This window comes from Anolis sagrei, chromosome 1 (genome assembly GCF_037176765.1).
Source record: "Anolis sagrei isolate rAnoSag1 chromosome 1, rAnoSag1.mat, whole genome shotgun sequence".
Classification (NCBI taxonomy): domain Eukaryota; kingdom Metazoa; phylum Chordata; class Lepidosauria; order Squamata; family Dactyloidae; genus Anolis; species Anolis sagrei.
Window position 1 is genome coordinate 59,533,361 of NC_090021.1, and position 14,173 is coordinate 59,547,533.

Consider the following 14,173-nt stretch of genomic DNA (forward strand, 5'->3'; position numbering starts at 1 on the left):
ACAAAACACTTAAAAACAATACAATAATTAAAATGAAGAACCATTTTAACAAATATAAACTTATTAGTATTTCGGTGGGAAGTGTGGGCCTGCTTTTGCCTGATGAAATAGGATTGTTGTTGTTGTTGTGTGCTTTCAAGTAGTTTCAGACTTAGATTGACCCTGAGTGAGGGCTGAGTAAATGACCATGGAGGGCCGTATCCAGTCCCCAGGCCTTGTTTTGAGGACCCCTGTGTGAAACACATAGCACATTAGATGAATAGAGAGCTTCCGAAACAGGTAAGAGCAAAAACAGTAAGAGGGAGGAGTTACTTTAAAAATACAGTTAATACTCTGTATTCTCCTCTTTTCAGGGAGAGCATGGGGTGGGGAGTGATTCAATAGCACAATTTTAATGTACTTACTAGTCAGACAAACCAGAAGTTTCTGCGAAAGTTTAGAGAGTAAGAAGGAGTAAATATACTCAGGTTTTACTATTAATATACAAAAATAGAACTAAGTAAATGGTAGTTCCCCGGGGAAATCACAGAAAAAAAAGGGGGAAGTGGCATGGCATGTGTTCATGTTCCCAATCTGTATGGGAATGGGGGTGTTACATGACGAACATTATTTAATTGTGCAATTGAACAATTGTGTTATTATATAATTCTTTTTTTAAATCTCATTTATGGAGCAACAGGTGGAATAAATAGGATGGTGTTTCAAATGCAGAAAGCAAACACAGGAGTCACTAATACAACTGAAATTCTAATGTAGTAATGGTGCAAAAAATTATCCAGTTATTCTATTACTTCTCTGAGCAAGGAGAAATGGCCTGAATCAACTGATCAACACACCTCAGTGGCACTTTCCTCTACCCTGCATTTAATAACAACTTGGCCAGCAGATATATAAACCCTTTTTCCAACAGACCTCACCTCTGAGGATGCTTGCCATAGATGCAGGCGAAACGTCAGGAGAAATGCCTCTAGAACATGGCCATATAGCCCGAAAAAACCCACAAGAACTTGGCCAGTGGACGTTTTTCTATCTCTCATTGGTCGTTTTGCACAAGAAGGAAGATTCTCAAGTACAATGTTCATGTGACGACAGGAAGGCAGAGCAGAAGCCACTGACTTGGTATGAACTTTCTGTATTTTTATTAGTTTTGTCAAGCAGATAATTGAATCCAAAACTGATTCAATAAAAAGTCAAGAAGTGAACGCCACCCCCATCTGACACACAAAAATGCCACGGAGACAGCAGGTACCATTGGGATTATGGCAACATTTCAAAATAACTTTTTCTTTTTTTATGCAGCAATGTAAACTTCAAAAATAGTAAACTATAACATTTGCCATTTTCTTTGTACATTTCACATGGTCTATCACAGATAGAAATTTAATGGCAAACCTAAGTTGTAGAAGTAAACAGCTTGGTGCTTACAAGTTTTGTAAAAAGTGTTAGACAGATGGAAATCTCTTGTAAATGTCCTTTTAAAAAAAGGCTAACAGCAATGGAATAAAAGCAAGTGGCAATTCACCTCTTGGTCCTTAATATTCTTGCTATAGTACATATCATAAATTGTGTTCCTCTGTAAGTGGCTGCTAGCTTTTATTATGAATTTTTAAACAAGAATCTTAAAAAGAGGATGCGATTCTCCCCTCACTGACAGTAAGACAGTTCAGGAGGAGTTGAATCCACCTGAAAAGCCCATAGGAATGGGAAGCAAATCTCACTGTTGAAAAAGACCTTGTACTCTGCCCAAGTGTTCAGCACTCCCATTAATCTGTGGCTTAAAGCAGGCACTCATTGATTTCTTTGGGAGTTTCAAGAGCACTGTATCTGCAGAACACTCTCTTCACGTTGTAAGACCAACACAAGCAACTTGCAGTGTGACCTACTTCTACACAGACAGTGGACTAGAATTCTGTAAAAGGCACTATATATTTTCCCTTGCATGAGATTAAGCATGAATTGCAGTCATGCACAATTAAAGATTTGATGCACAATCCCCTGAGAACTTTCCCAGCACAAGCTCCATTGAGACGGATGGGAGGTGTACAGGAGCATCACTTGGACAGCTGCCATTCATGTCAATGGAGCTTTCACAAGAGAAATTCCTGGCTGATAGTGCCCTTGGTACCCTTGACTGCTTCCCCTCTCGTGCTTTAAGTGCAATACTTAGCATTTTGTCCTTGCTTTTGCTCTGGCACCAAGTGCAGTTAGCTTAACTAATCAATTTCCCTCCACCCCTCTCCTTTCTCCATTAATATCTTCTTTTGGTTTATTTGAAAACATTTATAATACAGCTCTGTTAAAAAATAAGCTTATAATAGCATAGCATCTCCCCCCCCTCTATTTTTATATATATATTTATATTATATATATCTGTAAATCACAGTGTGCGATGTGTCATTCATGTACCTAATGTTCAAAATATATGCTCTGCTTCTCATGATGACTAATCATTAAAACTCATATATGCAAATATTGTTCATTTATACATTACATTCATTTAAAAAGAGGGTTTTTTGCCTTTTCAAAGTGAAAGATTTGATGTGAAACAGTGCAAGCAATTTTGGACATGCTGAAACCCAGTGCTATGGGCTCAATTGTTATTATTATCAAAACTGTACATCTATGTACACTATGTATTGAACATATGTGCTTTGCAAGAAAAGACCTGTGAATCATAGCATTCAATGTTAAAAGTTTCCTTTAAAAAAGATAACATTAATGTGAAAATGATGACATGGATGGACGTGTTCTCCTGCTTTTATTTTGTAATCCAGAAACAATGTCTCCATTTCCTTCTGGGATCTCTTCCTTCTTTCGAACTTTGAGGCGTGTGAGGAGCTTTATTAACCATTCATCCCACTCTTCTGGTAAAAGGAGCAGGAGGAAACCCAGGCCAATGATGACTATGGCAATCACGCGGAAACTGTTGAAGTCAATGCCACTTGAGTAGTGATCCACAACTGTATGAAACATTAAACAGATATCATTAGTGGGAAGAAAGCCTATACTACAAAACACAATATCTGACAGCGAAAGTCCCCAAGCAAAACTAATGAAATTGAAGACCACTAGTTATACTCAAGTCTGATCATAAGCTTGAATGGACAGCTAGTTCCGGGATGGCCAAAGGATTTTTGAACAGTTAATGCCTCATATTTCAACCCCCCTTTAGTTTCAGAAGTAATTTGCTTGCAGGGCAACATAGTGGAGAGAATGTTGCTCATCTTAAGCCTGGCGAGTTATAGTCTAGTCAGTGTCCATTTGGATGCTTCAATTAAGTGGCAGCAATATTATTTCCAATGAGAACATGCGATTATAGTTTTAGTATACTATCAGTGTTGTCAAGATGTCTTAATCTATTATTAATATTTCAGTATACTATTAATTTTCTGCCTGGATTCTAAAACATTAAGGAGAGAAGCTCTTGAGAACACCATCCTAAAATTAGGATATGGTCCCTTATATCTTGTCTAGCTCAAAAACATGTATTTATTCGATCCATCTTACATTCATAAATAATTAAAGATGAGATTTTATTACTTAAAGGCTTTGCATACAGCCCAATGTATGGAGAAATTTCCCTGTTCTCTTTGCATTTAAGCAAGCAGAAATTGCACAGAAGGTTCTGTAATGGGCTCATAGATAATGAGAAAATAATGTTTGAAATAAAAGCACTTTAAAATGCTGTTTTTAAAGCATGTGTATAGACCAATGGTTTAATATTGTATAAACCAAGACAAATAAATTACTGTAATGATTATTATCACAAACCCTTTGTTGTTTAAAATACTATTAATCATCTGAAGGTATAATGTATCTCAATGTATACATTATTTGTATCTTAGTTTTAATATACACATACATGCCATTTAAATTCAAAAATAAAATAATTCCTACCAGCATTTACAGGTACACTTAGCACAATTCCAAGAGATATCAAAGTAGGATATGTAACTGCAATCCCAAAATTTAATAAAATATTGAATGCTGCAAAAAAGAAAAAAAATGGAATTAGCACTGCTGTGAAATTAAACTGTTTTGTCATGCAGTATATTCAGTGTAAGCAAAGAAGTTTGCTATCTCTAAGAGCAAGATTAAAATGTTACTGGAAATTTTCATTGAGAGTCCATAAAAGAGTAGACCTTTGTGTAGACCTTTGTGCTGGCCTAATATTGTGTAGACCTCTTGTGCCGGCCTTAATACTGTGTAGACCTCTGTGCTGGCCTCAATATTGTGTAGACCTCAATATTGTGTAGACCTCTTGTGCCGGCCTTAATATTGTGTAGACCTCTTGAGCTGGCCTCCTTTGGATTGATAGATATACAATAGACCAACGGTGCGGACCGCCGCTGTGTATACCACCTCCGGATGTCCCATCCGCTCTCAGACCAACCGTCTAGAGGAACATCTGAATCATAACAATTTTATTTAATTGCTGTTACCATCATCCTCGTAAGAGTGTGACTATATACCACTATCTCAACACACTCCTTGGTTGTCCTTACTGCTAAGTTGATATAAGAACGCAATAGCACTTTAAGGCGCCTGCTACTTGCTGCTAATTAACACTTGGCACTTACGCCCCCTTCCTTATCCCTCTATGCCGCACCTTAGCGAATGCTGAGACCCAGTTCCAGGTACCTACTGCACTTTAGATCTTGCACTTTATGTATGTGCCCAACGGCACGCAGTTGTGTTGTTAACTGAGTGGTACTACTGACTGTATCGCACTTAAGACTCTCGCACTCTCGCACTTTACAAACTGTCTAATGGGTGTGGCTGAAACGCCTCTACCATCTGAAGCTATTGTCATCCATGTGGCCCCCCACCCCCCTGTTGATACTGTCCCTGTTACTACTGGCTAGCGGAAAGGACAGGGGAGGAGCTGGGCTGGAGCCTACGGACAAAAACGGGGCCGGGAGGAGGGAGGAAGGGGAGAAAGGGTGTTGGCAGGGTCCAACAAATCAAACAACTGATGAAGCAGAAAATAAGACCTTGATATTGGATCGCGGCATGGAGGGGGGGAGGTGTTCCACTAGCCGAGGGGCCCCCATAGAGGTCGTGGTGGGAAGGAGGAGATGCGGAAGAAGGAGACCTCGAATTTGGCCTAATTCGGACCGCTTATCTAAATTAACAATTCCCAACCGGTCTCCTAAGGTAAATTGGTGTAACCAGGTGTGCGGGCCCTCGGGATTGAAGGTGGTGCTGCTGAACGCCAGATCTGTCAACGGAAAAACGACCTGGATTCAGGACCTAATCCTGGAGGAGCGGGCAGATCTGGCGTGCATTACGGAGACCTGGTTGGATGAAGCTGGAGGCGTAAATCTGACCCAGCTTTGCCCTCCAGGCTTCTCCGTACAGCACCAACCGAGATCCGGAGGACGGGGAGGCGGGGTCGCAGTAGTCTATAGAGATTCCATCCATCTGACCAGGAGCCCCATCCCGCAGACCACAAACTTTGAATGCGTCCACCTGAGGGTGGGTGACCGGGACAGAATAGGGATCCTGTTAGTGTACCGTCCACCTCGCTGCACTACAGTCTCCCTACCTGAGCTAGCGGGGGTGGTCTCGAGCCTGGCGTTGGAGTCCCAACGGCTTCTCGTGCTGGGGGACTTCAACATCCTTGCCGAGGCGACCCTCACGGGAGCGGCTCAGGACTTCATGTCCGCCATGGCAACCATGGGGCTGTCCCAACGAATAACTGGCCCCACCCACTGTGCTGGACATACATTGGACTTGGTTTTCTGCCAGGGATGGGAGCAGGGTGGCGGTGTGGAGGAGTTGTCCATCTCTCCGTTGCCATGGACTGACCACTTCCTGATCAGATTTAGACTCACTGCGCCCCCCAACCTCCGCAAAGGTGGAGGACCCATTAAGATGGTCCGCCCCAGGAGGCTTATGGATCCGAATGGATTCCTGACGGCTCTTGGGGACTTTCCCGCCACCTCGGCAGGTGACCATGTCGAGGCCTTGGTCGCTCTCTGGAATGGGGAGATGGCCAGGGCAATTGACATGATCGCTCCGGAACGTCCCCTCTCAAGTAACCGAGCTAAACCTTCTCCTTGGTTCACTGAGGAGTTGGCAGCGATGAAGCGAAGGAAGAGGGAACTAGAGAGCGTGTGGCGCTCGGACCCAAGCGAGCCAAATCGAGCACGGTTTGTGTCCTTTTTAAGGGCATATGCCGCGGCAATAAAAGCCGCAAAGAAAACTTTCTTTGCGGCCACTATTGCGTCTGCAAAAAACCGTCCGGCGGAGTTGTTTCGGATTGTCAGAGGTCTTTTGACTCCCACCACCCTAGGTGGGAGCCCTGACAATTCGGCCACGCGCTGTGAAGCATTTGCTCGGTTCTTTGCAGACAAAGTCGCTTTGATCCGTTCTGGGCTGGACACCACATTAAATGCAGTCTCTGTGGATGTGACACGAGCGCCTGCTTGTCCTATTTTGATGGATTCTTTTCAGCTTGTGAAGCCCGAGGATGTGGACAAGATACTTGGAGGAATGAGGCCCACCACGTCCATCCTAGACCCCTGCCCATCCTGGCTTCTGAGGGAGGCCAGAGGGGGATTGGCTGAGTGGGTAACGGTGGTGGTCAATGCCTCCCTTCGGGAAGGCAAGATTCCAGCGAGCCTAAAACAGGCTATTATAAAGCCGCTGTTGAAGAAACCATCACTGGACCCCACTAAATTTGACAACTTTCGGCCTGTTTCCAATCTTCCCTTTTTGGGCAAAGTCATGGAAAGCGTGGTGGCCTCACAACTCCAGGTATTCTTGAGAGACACGGATTATCTGGATCCGGCACAGTTTGGTTTCAGACCGGGACATGGTACCGAGACGGTCTTGGTCGCCTTAGTGGATGATCTGCGCCGGGAGCTAGACAGGGGGAGTGTGTCCCTGTTGGTGCTCCTGGACCTCTCAGCGGCCTTCGATATCGTCGACCACGGTATCCTTCTGGGGCGCCTTGCGGGAATGGGTCTTGGGGGCACTGCTTTGCAGTGGCTCCAGTCATTCCTGGAGGGTCGGACCCAGAAGGTGTTATTGGGGGACTCCTGTTCAACTCCGCAGCCTTTGACCTGTGGGGTTCCTCAGGGTTCTATCCTGTCCCCCATGCTGTTTAATATCTACATGAAGCCGCTGGGTGAGATCATCCGGAGTTTCGGGGTGCGGTGTCATCTGTACGCAGATGATGTCCAGCTCTGTCACTCCTTTCCACCTGCTACTAAGGAGGCTGTCGAAGTCCTGAACCGGTGCCTGGCCGCTGTAATGGTCTGGATGAGGGCGAATAAACTGAAATTAAATCCAGACAAGACAGAGGTACTCCTGGTCAGTCGCAAGGCCGAGCAGGGTATAGGGTTACAGCCTGTGCTGGATGGGGTCGCACTCCCCTTGAAGGCGCAGGTTCGCAGCTTGGGTGTGACCCTGGACTCATCGTTAAGCCTGGACCCCAGGTTTCAGCGGTGACCAGGGGAGCATTTGCACAGCTTCGGCTTGTGCGCCAGCTGCGCCCGTACCTTGGGAAGTCTGACTTGGCCACGGTGGTACATGCTCTGGTCACATCCCGTCTTGACTACTGCAACGCTCTCTACGTGGGGCTGCCCTTAAAGACGACCCGGAAGCTTCAGCTAGTCCAGCGCGCGGCAGCCATGTTGTTAACAGGAGCAGGACGCAGGGAGCATACAACGCCCTTGTTGTTCCAGCTCCATTGGCTGCCGATTTGCTACCGGGCCCAATTTAAGGTGCTGGTGTTATCCTACAAAGCCCTAAACGGTTCCGGCCCAAAATACCTTGCGGACCGCATCTCGGCCTACGAGCCCACGAGGACCTTGAGATCATCTGGGGAGGCCCTTCTCTCGATCCCGCCTGCCTCACAGGCACGTCTGGCGGGGACGAGAGAGAGGGCCTTCTCGGTGGTGGCCCCCCGGCTGTGGAACTCCCTCCCTGTTGACATTAGACAGGCCCCCTCCCTCATGGCCTTTCATAAGGGCCTGAAGACTTGGCTCTTTGAGCAGGCTTTCAATTAAGTGCTATGTTACTGGTAATGACAACCGGAATGAATTATGACTACGAGACTGACTATGATTCCATAATATGACGGAGCGGATTTTTAGTGTAATTTAGATGTTATGTATTAGTGATGTTAGTTGTTGTTCTGATTTCTTTTGTAAAGTGTCTTTTTGTACTGTACACCGCCGCGAGTCGCCCTAGGGCTGAGAGCGGCGGTTAATAAATGCAAGAAATAAATAAATAAATAATAAATAAAAGAGAGCCAGCAAGATGAGGTGGTTTGAGGACTGCACTACAACTCAGGAAACCACACTTCAAATCTCCACTCAGCCATGGAAATCCAGCCTCAAAAGAAGGCAAAGATAGAAAAACAAACAAAAAGGAAAGCCCCCTGAACAAATTTTGCCTTAGGGTCACCATAAATCAGAAGTTATTTGAAAGCACATAATAACAAGCCTATAAATGACTACCAGTCATGATAGCCCCCAGTGACGCAATGGGTTAAACCTTTGTGCTGGCAGGACTGAAGCCCAACAGGTTGGAATTTTGAATCCGGGGAGAGCGCGGATGAGCTCCCTCTGTCAGCTCCAGCTTTTCATGCAGGGACATGAGAGAAGCCTCCCACAATGATGGTAAAACATCAAAACATCTGTGTGTCCCCTGGGCAACTTCCTTGCAGATGGCCAATTCTCTCACACCAGAAGCAACTTGCAGTTTCTCAAGTCGCTCCTGACACGAAAAAAGATAGCTATCTGTATATCACTCCAAGGTTAACAGCACTTCTATACCTTTGAATCAGACCTTGGAAAAATTCCTTTTTGGATAATAATTCCTAGAATCTTCCAGCTAGTATGACCAGTGGAATTACTAAATGGACCTGTATTTTCAAAAAAGTAAATTGTTTAATCTGTTCGCTAGTCATGGGGAAAGAAATGTAGGTTGCCCTCATGTCCTGCCTTGAGGTTCCCCAGAGGTTTCCATATGGGAAATTGGATGTAGGATTTCGATGTGATCTAGCATTTTTCTCCTTTTAGGGGAAAGTTTTATTATTGGTGAAAGGCATTAGAAATGTCCAGCAGTTTAGTTGTTTGGCACCTTTCTGGATGACAGACTTATATTAGTCACGGTCATCAATTGTCTTGCTTATATCTGCTTATGAGGAACATTTACTTACTCAATAATAGGACTGAAAATCCACAAATGCTTCCCCAAGGAATGGCATCAAAAGAGCTCCAGTATTCAACTTTGGTAAAGTAAAGGATGACAGGTATACAGGTAACAAAAAGGATGTTGAAGACAGCCAAGACTGACAAAAATAAGGCAGCTTCCCCATATTTAGCACTGCCAAGGAGCAGCTTAAACAAAACCTGTAAGAGAAAAAGAAACATTTGAATCTGTTTAAAACATAAAGCATGACATTCCTAAAACAAGCTTATCCCATGTAATATATATTAATGGAAAAAGACTGTCAGTTTTGTGCCACAAAGCAGAGGCAAATTAGTCCTTTCTGAGTTCTGTAGGACAGGAAAATGGCCAAAGAAATCTTAACTTGCCTTAATCAGACCTTTCACTGTTTTCAAAATGTTCATAAGGAAAGAAATATTTTAGAGACAGAAATACAAAGAAATGTTATGCAAACAAATGGCAAACCTCATCTGGGTATAATAATGGACAAACTAGTACCAGTCTGCATTATAATGCTATAATATTGGTTTTCAATGTTATAATAAAATGTTTTATGAACTATTTCATTTACAATCTTAATAAGCAGGCCAACTATCCAGGTTGTTTCATAATCCAGTAACTACTTCAATAGCTAATACAATCTCTCTAACTATGTGAGCTAGTAATAAAACAGGAATAGTTTTCAAACAGATCAAAGCATCTACCATGAAGTGTGAATGGACACAGCAAGTCAAACTTAAATACTCTCAATTCTAAAGTTTAACTTTTTGACTGTTTCCAGTCATCTACAATGATTTGCAATAATTTTTTTTTTCATTCAAGGGCATCAGATCCCCTCTGATCTTGGAAGCTAAGCAGGGTCAGCCCTGGTTAGTAGTTGAATAAGGAACTACCAACAAAGACCAGGTACTGAAGGCTGTATTTCACAGGAAGGAACGGGCAAAACCACCTCTATTTCTTGTCTAAGAAAACCCTATGACTCGAGGGTACATAAATACTGAAGCCTTAAGTTGCTGCTAATATGCTTTCTGGGAAACATGGATTACACTTTTGCAGTTATTTTGATAGCAGCTCCCACTCAAGTTCATTTCATTTCAGTGAAACGCAAAAATTTAAGGGCTACAGACAAACTTAGTATCAACTAGAATTAATCAATTTAATGGATGTAATTTCTGTAAATGCTGACTTAACAAGTTTCCATTGATTCAGTGAGCCTTTTTTATTTGAAGAAGAAATTAAATTAAGAATCCTAGGCATACTTACTCTGAAGAAAATGTGGTTTTGATGGGATTGTTCTGAGTCAATGAGCTGGTGGCTTTTAGCTGCCATTGACATTTAACAAGGCTTGAGTTGTGATTACCCTTTCACATTGATTTTAATGCTGCCTAAATACAGCTCAGCACAGTTTGATGTGTTGTAAGATCAGAGTTTAACACAAGAATATTAACGCTTCTTTCAAATCTTTTGGAAGTTTTTGCAGGGGGATCTCAAGTGGGCTAACACAGCTGTGGAAAAGAATTGCCTTTCAGTGAGGATGTTAAATTCATTTCACTTTGGTAGGTTTCTATAATGAAAATTTCTTCCTCTTTGGTGGGGAATGGAGCAATTACACCTTCCACTGAATAGCTGCTGACAGGGGCTAAAAACCTTTACTCAAAAGCACTCAAAAGCCCATTGCCTATTATAGACCCTAGATTGCAAATGCCAATCCTTGTCAACTTCACAGGGTTACTACAGGACACTATTAAGAGTGGAAATGGATTTACTAAAAGTTGATGGGAGGAACTGAAAATTGTTGTGGCTGGATTATGCGTTTGCATAACTTAAGAGCTGGGAATCAGGTGGTTCTCCAGATACCGATGGTTTGCATATTCCAACAGCACTAGTCTCCATAAGTAGTGAGGAATGCGGTGAGCTACAGTCCAACATCTGGACTGCTACATGATTTATACCAATAGCACTATATCTGGAAAGGCATTCAGTGCGGTAGGGGGTGGGGTGGGATGGGTTAGGAGGAGATGAGGACATTGTTTCCTAAATGCCCTCCATATTTTAGCATTTCACTTCCACCTCCCCAGTACACCCCTGTAAGCACTCTTCTGACCTCTCCACCATTTACAATTGAGATTACATCACAGTCGTTATGACATATTTTATTTTTTAAAACATTTGCATCCATAATAGCTTATTTACAAAGCAAAACTGTAAAAAGGAATAAAGACACACAAAGGAAAAGTTACCAACTAAAATGTGGGTATTGTGCTATACACTCTATTATAAACCATTTAAATTGTTAGCCATTTACATTGTATAGTGGCTTTAGTGTTGTACTAGGACTCCGTGACACAAGGGTTCAGATATCCAGTCTGCCATAGAAATCCGCTGGATGACCTTTGGTAAGTAACACTCAGGCTCAGGGAAAGGCCATCACATACCACCTCTGAACAAATCTGGCCAAGAAATCCCTGGTAGTAGAGCCATAAGTTCGAAACATGTTGCAGGCATATGACAGCAACCTTAGACTGATCCATTCAGTCTCTGATTTACTGATCTAGAACCTGCGTGAATTGTGAATCTATGCAGACTTCATTTTTGATCACAGCTTGGAAAAGTTACTGGTATGTGTTACTACAGTGGTTCTCAACCTGTGTGTCCCCAGGAGTTTTGGCCTACAACTCCCAGAAATCCCAGACAGTTTGCCAGCAGTTCAGATTTCTGGGAGTTGAACGCCAAAACATCTAGGGACCCACAAGCTGAGAACCACTGTGTTACAGGTTTCAATTCTTTAGCCTGCATTGCTAGTGGTTGTGTTGGATAGAGGATTCTGGGATCTGTAGTCTGAAAAGTTTTTTTTTAACAATAATGAGGAACAACCAGTGCTTAGTAGAGCTGGCATTATATTGGTGTTTCATGGTGTTCACACTTATTCCTCCCTTAGTGTCACAATTGTCATGAAAAATAGTGCAAGACACTGACTAGCTGGGAATTATATGCCTCAATGTATTCTATTGAAACCATGCTGCTGAAACTATTCCTATTCAAATCATTTTATCTTAATCACAGTCAAAGACAGCTGTCTTTCACCACCCCCACTTTCACCTACAATGTTTTGTATCATGTTGGAATCACCTCATCTAGTTCAATACACATCACAGGTATAATGGGTTGATGCCATCACAATGACTATTAGAGATACAGATAATATATTTTGGAGACTTTGTTTATTTAATGTGATGACAAAGCATTGAATGCCATCATGAAGAACCATCTGCTGCTCTCGTGTACTTTTCAGATGACTTCTTTTAGGTCATGAAAGGAATGCTTTGCAAAGCTACTCTTATGGAATATTAATGCACAAATCAGCCTCTTTTTTGTTTTGGCAAGAAGCATGTTTAGTACAGTTGACTGCTCTCAGAAAGGTTGCTGGTGTACTAGTGTACCTTTACACAGTCAATGTATAAAGGTAGAAAACTTTCTCCCGGTCTGTTTTATTTTAATTCTCCTGGCAAAGTTTTCATTTAATGCAGGGAAGAGGAAAAACGAGTCACAGACAAAAGAGGCAGATCTGCAGACAGAACCGGCCTTTATTAACATGTTCATTAGGAGGACTCAGTTTTGGATCAGAAGGTTTCAGCACTGAATGTGAACTTCTCTTCCCTTGATGTCCACAAGCAAGCAGCAACAGAAAGACCGGGAATGGGAAAAGGTCAGAGGAAAGAGCCAGAGTCTATCAAACACAGAAGGACCTAGAGCTAAGGATTTAAGTTGCCAGCTAGTGGCAGACATTTCTTTTTCACTGAACACAGATGGAAACGCCTGTGTGTACACTATATTTATGTCTTACCTTTTGCTGCAGGCAAGAAAGAAAATAAACCTACTTTGCTGAAACTGTGACTGAACAGGTTCTCAATAGTTATCAGTTCCTGCTATTAATTACTAGTGATTCCATATAGCTTTTGTATCCTGAACAAATACAGTTATTACATTCTTTGAGTTACAAGTAAAGAGATCACAATGAATTGTATATACTTAGACCTACATGTTAGGGAGTCACAAAATGGGAAGAGAATATTTTTTGATTGGAGTAGATTGCTTAGGTAGAATCCTTGTCTTTTTTTTCTTTTTTCATTTTTAAGTGGTTTTATTACTTCTGGTTGAGAAACTCATAAAAATATGACTAAGGATTTTGTACAGAAGGTGCAAAATCCAGATGGAAACTGTAAAGGCTTACAAACTGCTGTGGTTTTGTGCCTTCAAGACATTATTGACTTCTGCCAACAGTAAAGCAAATATACCATGGGCTTTTCAGAGGTTATTTGCTGTTGCCTTCCTCAGAGGCTGAGAGAATGGTTTGTATAAGGTCACCCAGTAGTTTCTATGGCTTACTGAGGATTCGAATTCACTTCACTTCACTTCACTTTATTTCTTAATTAGTCGCTCTCCACCAAGGTGCTCTGAGCGACTTGCAATCTGAAATAGCATTTACACAATATAAAAACATTCAACATAAAAACATTTGCATCTCCCAGTCCAACACTCAAACCAATATACCCCACTGGCACTCTAATACTAATTCTTCAAAAAAAACCCACCACGACCTGGAAATAGTGGGGTTTATTTGAACAGCCATAGCAGCCTCCCTCATTCGTCATCTTCTCCTTTTCCCAAACAGAAGGAATCAACAATGTAAAAACATCATAGAGAGAATGGCCACTCTAAATGAGTTCAAGTCCCCAGGGCCAGATCAACTACACCAAGAGTATTGAAGGAACTAGAGGAAGTCATCTCGGAACCATTGGCAATCATCTTTGAGAGTTCTTGGAGAACAGGAGAAGTTCCAGCAGACTGGAGGAGGGCCAATGTGGTCCCAATCTTCAAGAAGGGAAAAAAGGATGACCCAAACAACTACCGTCCGGTCAGCCTCATGTTGATACCAGGCAAGATTCTGGAAAAGATTGTTAAGGAAGTGGTCTGCAAACACTTAGAA

General features: G+C 42.4%; 1 protein-coding gene across 4 annotated transcripts in view; it reads right to left on the reverse strand.

The window, feature by feature from the left end:
- Nucleotides 1-1,116: 1,116 nt before the first annotated feature.
- SLC35F3 (solute carrier family 35 member F3) overlaps nucleotides 1,117-14,173 on the reverse strand; it is a 138,944-nt gene continuing 125,887 nt past the window's right edge. For all 4 annotated transcript variants that reach the window (XM_060753838.2, XM_067465169.1, XM_060753837.2 and 1 more), the window contains 3 exons: nucleotides 9,176-9,368; nucleotides 3,898-3,987; nucleotides 1,117-2,960 (listed from right to left, as the gene is read on the reverse strand). In XM_060753838.2, the coding sequence (XP_060609821.1) occupies nucleotides 2,716-2,960; nucleotides 3,898-3,987; nucleotides 9,176-9,368 (528 nt within the window). In that variant the 3' untranslated portion in view covers nucleotides 1,117-2,715. The remainder of the gene's footprint in view (nucleotides 2,961-3,897; nucleotides 3,988-9,175; nucleotides 9,369-14,173) is intronic.